Below are 7,236 nucleotides of genomic sequence, written 5' to 3' on the forward strand. Positions count from 1 at the left end.
GGGCAATCCTACTTCCGTAGTGATACTGCCTCGGAAACCCAAGGAGGGGTCGCTATGAGTCGGGGCTGACTCGACGGCACATAACAACAACAACAACAAGTGTTTATTAATTGTTCTGCCTGTATTATGAAACTTAGTCCAAAATCCAAAATATATTGAGAAAATAAAATACTTCTATAGTGATAGCACCTCGGAAACCCAAGAAGGGGTCACCGTGAGTTGAATCTGACTTGTTGGCAATAAGTTTGGTTTTGTTTTTCTCCAGAAGAATGAACAAACATGTCTTGGAAGAGATACAGCCAGAATGCTCCTGAGAAGCGAGATTGGCCAGACTCTGTCTCTCGGACTTTGGTCATGTTAACAAAAGGGACTGGTTCCTGGAGAAAGATATCATGCTTAGTAAAATAGAGGGTCAGTGAAAAAGGGGAAGACCCTCAACATGTGGCTCCAACAATGGGCTCAGGCACAGCAACAATTGTGCGGCTGCCACAAGAACAGGCATTGGTTCGTTCTGTTGTATATAAGGTCACTATCGAGTAGGAACCAACTTAATGGCACCTAACAGTCACAAAATTGTTCCTGACAGAGTTACCAAAGAATTAAACTTTCTATCAAATCAAATGAGCTGCCAATCTTACGAGTTTTTGCAATGTTTAACAACCTTGAAATATTCCCTTTTCTGAACTTCATTCTCTTATACTTTCTGTAATGACCCCGTTTTCTTCCTACTCTACTCTAGCCATCTTAGCCACCTTTGTAGGTACTCCTTCCTTAGCTCAATACCTTCAACACTTTTCCCAAAATTCCATTTTCTTTTCTTGTTTTCCTACCATACACACTCTCCATACACAAGGCTTTATCTATTACTTATAAGCAACAATCTGTATCTCTAAATCACAATTCTCAAGTCTTAAATCCCTATATTTGAACAAACATCTTCACTTGGATGTCCTCCTTAAAATCTCCTGTAGCCAAAAGTGAACATATCTATTTCACATCTAAGCCTGAGTCCCCTCTTGTACTCCCTTATCTTGGTAAACAGGGGAACATCATACAAGTCAGAAATCTGGAAACCATCCATGACTTCTCCCTCCTGATCCTCCACATCAAATTGTTCAGCAAGTCTTAATATTTGAACCTGTTAAATATCTCATATCCATTTCTTCCTCACTTTACTATCACTGCTTTAGTTCAGACTCTCACCCTGCCCTAGATTCCAAAATAGCCTAGTCCTCCAATTTACAGTTTTATCCACTCTAAACTGATACATTAATTCATCACTTAATGTGCATTTTAGAGATGTGCATTTAGAGATACTTTCATCTGTATATATATTATTTAGAGATAATTTCATCTGTATATTATTCTCCTATTTAAAATCTTTAAACTGCTTCCAACAGCCATTCATTATAATGTGCCACTTAAATTAGTAATACCTGGTTGCCTTCTTAGCTTTATCTCTTGCTGCTCCCAACAGCACCCTATGCATCTAATATGGTATTTATTACACTAACAACTGTCTGTTTACTAGTCTGTCTCCCACTTTACTATCAATTCTTTGAGATCAGCAAGCCCAACAATGTCTAGAGAGGTACCTGACTGGTGCCTAATAAATGGGGAATGGGATTAATAGAGTGAAGTCCACCTCAGGCTAGCTTTCCACTCTTCAATTAACCTATAAGACTGCTTCTATTTATTTTTAAAAGTAAGAAGATGAAATTATTCTAAAAAGTATCTCTAAAATGCACATCAAAGCTATTAAGTGATGAATTAATTACCCATACAGCTCACAACACCAATTCAGATAACAATGCGTTGACAATGATTTTTTACCTGTATGTGAGAGAGTGAAGGGATTATCCAAGGTTCTTAATATAATACTGAAACAACCTCTTTGGACTCTCCAGTCAGGGAAATGTGTATGCTCACCACATAATTGTTTCTTTAGTGGACAAATTCATTTTAAAAATCAGAGAAATAAAACCAGTGAATATTATTTATAACCTCTGGGAACTGCACAATGATTATCTCAAGCTGCCTTTGAAGAAATTCCCTCCCCCCCTTAATGTTACTGGATCTTCTGACCTCATGAACATTCATCAGAAGGTATACTCCCCCACCCCCCATGTGGTAGTTAAGTTGTATGTCAACTTGGCTAGGCCTGGTTTTGAGTAGCTGGGCAGCTGGATGGAGTTATGCCCCATGAAGAGACTGGTAATAACTCCATGGGGGAATCTACTGGAGCAGTTGATTAGGGATGTGGTCTGCTCTCCATATATAAGCAGCAGCACTGAGAAAGGTCTCTGCAGGTTTTTAGCACACTTGGATCCTACAGTTGGCTGAGTCATCAGTGAATGGATTGCCATGTTGTCTGCCAATCTTGGGACTATCTCTGGACTTGAACTAGTGGCCTGCTGTGTTGTTTGATAATCTTGGGACTGTGCCATTTTATTTGTGGATCTTGGGTTTGTCAGCCTCAGCAGCCAGCAGCTGCCTGAGTTAAAAGAAACCTCCAGCTTCAGTGGGCCAGGAGCAAGAGGCAGCACTGAAACCCAAGGTCAAGGTGCTGTCACTCAGGCCCTAGAGCTGGCACTTTGAACTCAGATTTGGAGTCTCCTAAACTATAAAAGAATAAATCCATGTTTGTTAAAGTCACTCCATTTGTGGTATTTTCTGTTAGAACAGCACTAGAAAACCAAAACACCCCAAAAACACTGAACCTTTTTCAGGAACTTCACAATTATGTTGAGTTTCAATCACTTAGTCATATTTATGATAGAGTAGGCTGTTAGGGAACAGCTGATGATAACACACAATACCACAATTCTTTTGGCAAAGTATTGTGTGCAAAGAACCATACCATGGCTCATAGCATTTAACTCACAAATCTCACTTATAAAAAGCTCTGTCCCAAGAAAGTCAGTCAAAAGGTGGGAGAAAAATTAGATTTTTTTATAAATACTATAAGTTATGAATAAATTAGAAGCAATCTAAAGGTTCAGAAACTAGAAGCATACATTCATTAGATATCTTTTAAAACATTGCTTTTTTAATAATTAGTAATCATATATTGATAAAGATTAGAAAGAACCAAAAAGAACTGTTAACAGTTGTGTTTTTACTTTAGGAAATAGTTTAAATATTTAATATTTTTAATTCTCATTTAAAGTTGAATCAATACTTTTTGAAAATAGCGAAAGAAAATACCAAATCCTCAACTGTACCATATATGTTTAAACCATTAAAAACAAAAATTACCTTTCTTCTTTGTCCAATGTTTTCTTCTCTGCTGTAGTGATTTTTTTGGGCGGCACAGGAGGGGTCACTTTTCTACATATCTCTTCAATGATGCGCTTGTTCATTCTGCTTTGCAATGCAGCTTTTAGTAAAATTCTTTCTACTGCAGTTATACCATCTCCGTGACTATATTTAGGAATTTCTGGTTGGATTAAAATTTCTATGTCATCTAGCCAAGAAGGATAGTAGGAGTTTTGTTTTCCTGAAAGTTTGTGGTGAAGTTTAATTAGCAAAGACAATATGCTTTCTTTTATTTCCAAAATGGCTGTAGTTAACTGTGGAGCTGAACCAGGAGTAGACCATTTACTTGAACTTTTGGGACGAACCACCTGATTTGCTTCACTGCTACTGCGATTGATGATCTCCTGAAATTTCTTTCTACGCTCTGCTACTAAGCTGAAAACTTGAGCTGTACCAGAATTCTACCATTAAAAAAGAGAAAGAAAGAAAAAAGCAAGAGAAATTACTCGACATCAATTTTAAGAACGTATTAGTACCACATTTTCCAAAAGGAGTGGTCATAGTTTCATGCAAAGATTTATTTAATATTTTTAAGGTCATATTTTTAGTCACACTGTCTTCAATTCCCAAGGAGGTTTTATTGATTTTAATGCATACTGCAAGAATGAGACAATGTATAAGCAAATCGTAATTTTAAAAAAATCATTTTTAAATATACATTTTATACTATTGGATATAAATTTTATTTTTATCAATAGATTTGTTCTTTAAAATAAATCTGTCCCTTCACCTCTCTTTCCCAAATATACTTTGTCTCATTCAATCTGGAAACAGCAATGAGGAGAAAGAAGAATATCATCAACACCACCTTTTTCTCAACCTCCTAGATCTATCTACCAAGGAAAACAGAGGAAGCTTGAGAATATCTATAGCCACATTAAAGAAAAGTATCTAAACTAAGTTCCTTACTAGTTTAAAGAAAGAAAAGTTGTTCTATTCAATATTCACTAATTTCTGCAGGGCTGTTATATTCTCCAGTTAAAAATATTATGAATTAATTATTTTAAGTTAATGAATCTGAACCTGTCATTCATTTCTTTTTTAAAGAACCTCAAAAGTTTGACAATTACTTCTAAGATAAATGCTTAAAGTTACAAAATTGAAAATATAAAGATAAAAAATCAAATTATGTTTCAAATTTGAATATCATTATTGTTATTTGAACATATTTTAAACTCTTTTCCTCAATAATTTATCTTCTAAATAGCTTTTTTGTTAAAGCAATTGCACTGCATTGTTGTTGTTGTTGTTATGTGCTGTCGAGTCAGACCTGACTCATAGCTACCCATCCTTGGGTTTCCAAGGCAGTACCACTACGGAAGTAGATTGCCTCATCTTCCTTCTGAGGAGTGGCTGGTGGGTTTGAATCGCCAGCCTTCTGGTTAGCAGTCAAGTGCCTTAGGCACTGTGCTACCAGAGCTAGGGTTCTGGAAATCATACTTTAATTTAGATATGAGTCAGTTTAATGGAGTTTATTACTTTTTTTTAAACTGGCATAGAAAGAATATTCCAATATCAACTGAGCTTTCATGAGCCAAATCATAATTTTTAACATTCAAATTATTTTTCAAAGTATTCTTTAGTGGCATTAGAGGCAAAAACTGCCCCTTACAAAGGTTTCAGTATTGTAATCAAAACGTGTTATGGCACTCACAGCAAAACATGCTATCAAAGGCAAAGAACGAACCTGTGAATAGATTCACTATTAAAAAAAGTCTCTTCAATGCTCTCAGCTCACAGAAATCTAGGTTGTTGCTACTGTAAGTGCTTAAATTTAGTTATCTGGCATGTCATTTCAAGATTTTTCATTTCTGCTTTAGAAATCAATTAATTAAGCTACATGCAATGAGAAAGCTGGTTTTCAAAATGAATTCAAATATACACTATATACAGTTTAATACTTCTGTTATTAATCACCATAGAAGAAAAAAATTAATATTTGTAAATGGGCATGCTGCTATCAAATAATGATCAAATATCTTCTGATTGAGAAAACAGTCATTTTAAAATGTTAGTAATATAGTTGCAATGACAAACCCAAATTAAAAAAATTATAAACAGACCCAAATATGGACTAATAGGAAAAATCTATTAAAAATTTACAATATTATTTTAAGCTCAATAATATGAAATCTTGAAAATTTCACTAAAATCATTTTATAAAAAAACTTACACACACGTATTAAAGAAACATTCTTTTGAAACTTAACCATATTAATTAAATACACACATACATACACACAAATACTTCAAAATGTTTTTCCCCATTTCCAGTCAAAGCCATGTTGCTAGTTAACGCAAACATCATACACATCTACCTCTCTTTGAAGGACTTTAGGCCGTCTTGAACTCTGGCAGATTAAAGGAAAAAGACTGGTGAGGCAGAAGTTGCTTAGATATATCAGAGGATATAAAAGACAACTGAAGATAACTACAACTTTTTTTTTCCAGGTATCACAGGATAATATAAACAATATATCCCAACATAGCACAGAACATGTCCTTTTATTGTTTTCCTTTTTCTCTTTTATACACTTACTTGTAAAGAACCCAAGCTATCAGAACTAGTACTTGCAGGGGAGTCTCTCTTTACTTCAGGAGCTGTCTCTGGAACTCTGACTCTAACATAGTTTATAAAGTGTCGCATGTTGGATACTAAGTTACTTCCAGGAAACCAACTGTCATGGCAACGTTCTGGTCCATCCACTGATGCCTAAAGAATGAAAATAATGAATATAAAACCTTGTCAGGTCAGGTTACAATGGAGACATAACAGGACCATTAATCAACCACTGCCTGTCACATTCCAGAATCCCTTTTAGTCTCATTCACAAATTCTAATATACTAATAAAACTCAATTCAAATACTAAATACAGGAACAAATTTCTCGATACTAATATGAATAAATTCAATTGAAGTCAGCTATATGTCTTCTGAAAAATAATTTTTTTCAATCGGGAAGTACTGAACATTACAGAGTATTAGTAATAACTCAAAATATAGTCAAATATCACTAATTTAAACTAATTGTGAAAGTCTGAATAATCAATCAAAAGTATGATCTAGTCTGGTACTGCAGTGCCTAAGGCACCTGACTGCTAACCAGAAGGCTGTGGTTCAAACCCACCAGCCACTCCTCAGAAGGAAGGTTGGGCAATCTACTTCCATAGTGATACCACCTCAGAAACCCAAGAAGTGGCCACTATGAGTCAGGTCTGACTCAACAGCAAATAACAACAACAGTCTTAAGGTAATTTTAACAACCATTTAATATCTATGAAAGAATATATATTGATTCAACTAGGACTACAAAGTACTAACTCACTGTTTGCTTGCTATTATAGCATTTCACTTTGTCTTTCTGGAGAAAGTATGAGGAGAATCTTACATTTGTAAAAATAATTTGTAGTAACAATCACTTTTATACAAATGTTGTATCTAAAGCCCTGAAATACATAAACACCTTGTATACTTAAGTATTTCAAACATTCTTCCATATAACAGTATTTAATCCATTAAATTACAATCTTTACAGAAAGAATTTGCTACTGAAATGTATTAGAATATCTAGACCGATGTCCTAATTTAACCATTGCTCACTGGTAAACAAAGCTTTTAGCATGAAGACATAAAATAAAAAATATATTAACTATTTTTCTTAGATTTTTTTTTAACTTTTTATTATGATTTGGGTGAAATTTTACATTTTACATTCAACAGTTCATACACATTTTATTTTGTGACACTGATTACCTTCCTGGCTCTCCCACTTCCTCCCTGTGGTTACCATTTCCCTGTGTCCTCCTTCTTGCCTATGTATTTCTACTTCCCAAAAGGGAAGAACACGCTCAGCATTTCTCAAACTGAAAGAACTGAAGAAAAAATTTAAGCCTCGAGTTGCAATAGTGAGAGATTCT

At 34.8% G+C, this 7,236-nt stretch overlaps 1 protein-coding gene across 1 annotated transcript in view; it reads right to left on the reverse strand.

The window, feature by feature from the left end:
• The window catches only part of UBR3 (ubiquitin protein ligase E3 component n-recognin 3), a 347,537-nt gene that overhangs the window by 121,278 nt on the left and 219,023 nt on the right, over positions 1–7,236 (reverse strand). Inside the window, exons 23-24 of the mRNA XM_007953244.2 lie at positions 5,858–6,031; positions 3,259–3,719 (exon numbers count right to left, since the gene is read on the reverse strand). Coding sequence (XP_007951435.2) covers positions 3,259–3,719; positions 5,858–6,031 — 635 coding nt within the window. The remainder of the gene's footprint in view (positions 1–3,258; positions 3,720–5,857; positions 6,032–7,236) is intronic.

Source organism: Orycteropus afer, unplaced genomic scaffold (genome assembly GCF_000298275.1).
Source record: "Orycteropus afer afer isolate SDZICR_OR568_19922 unplaced genomic scaffold, OryAfe1.0 scaffold00001, whole genome shotgun sequence".
In the NCBI taxonomy this organism is placed as follows: Eukaryota; Metazoa; Chordata; class Mammalia; order Tubulidentata; family Orycteropodidae; genus Orycteropus; species Orycteropus afer.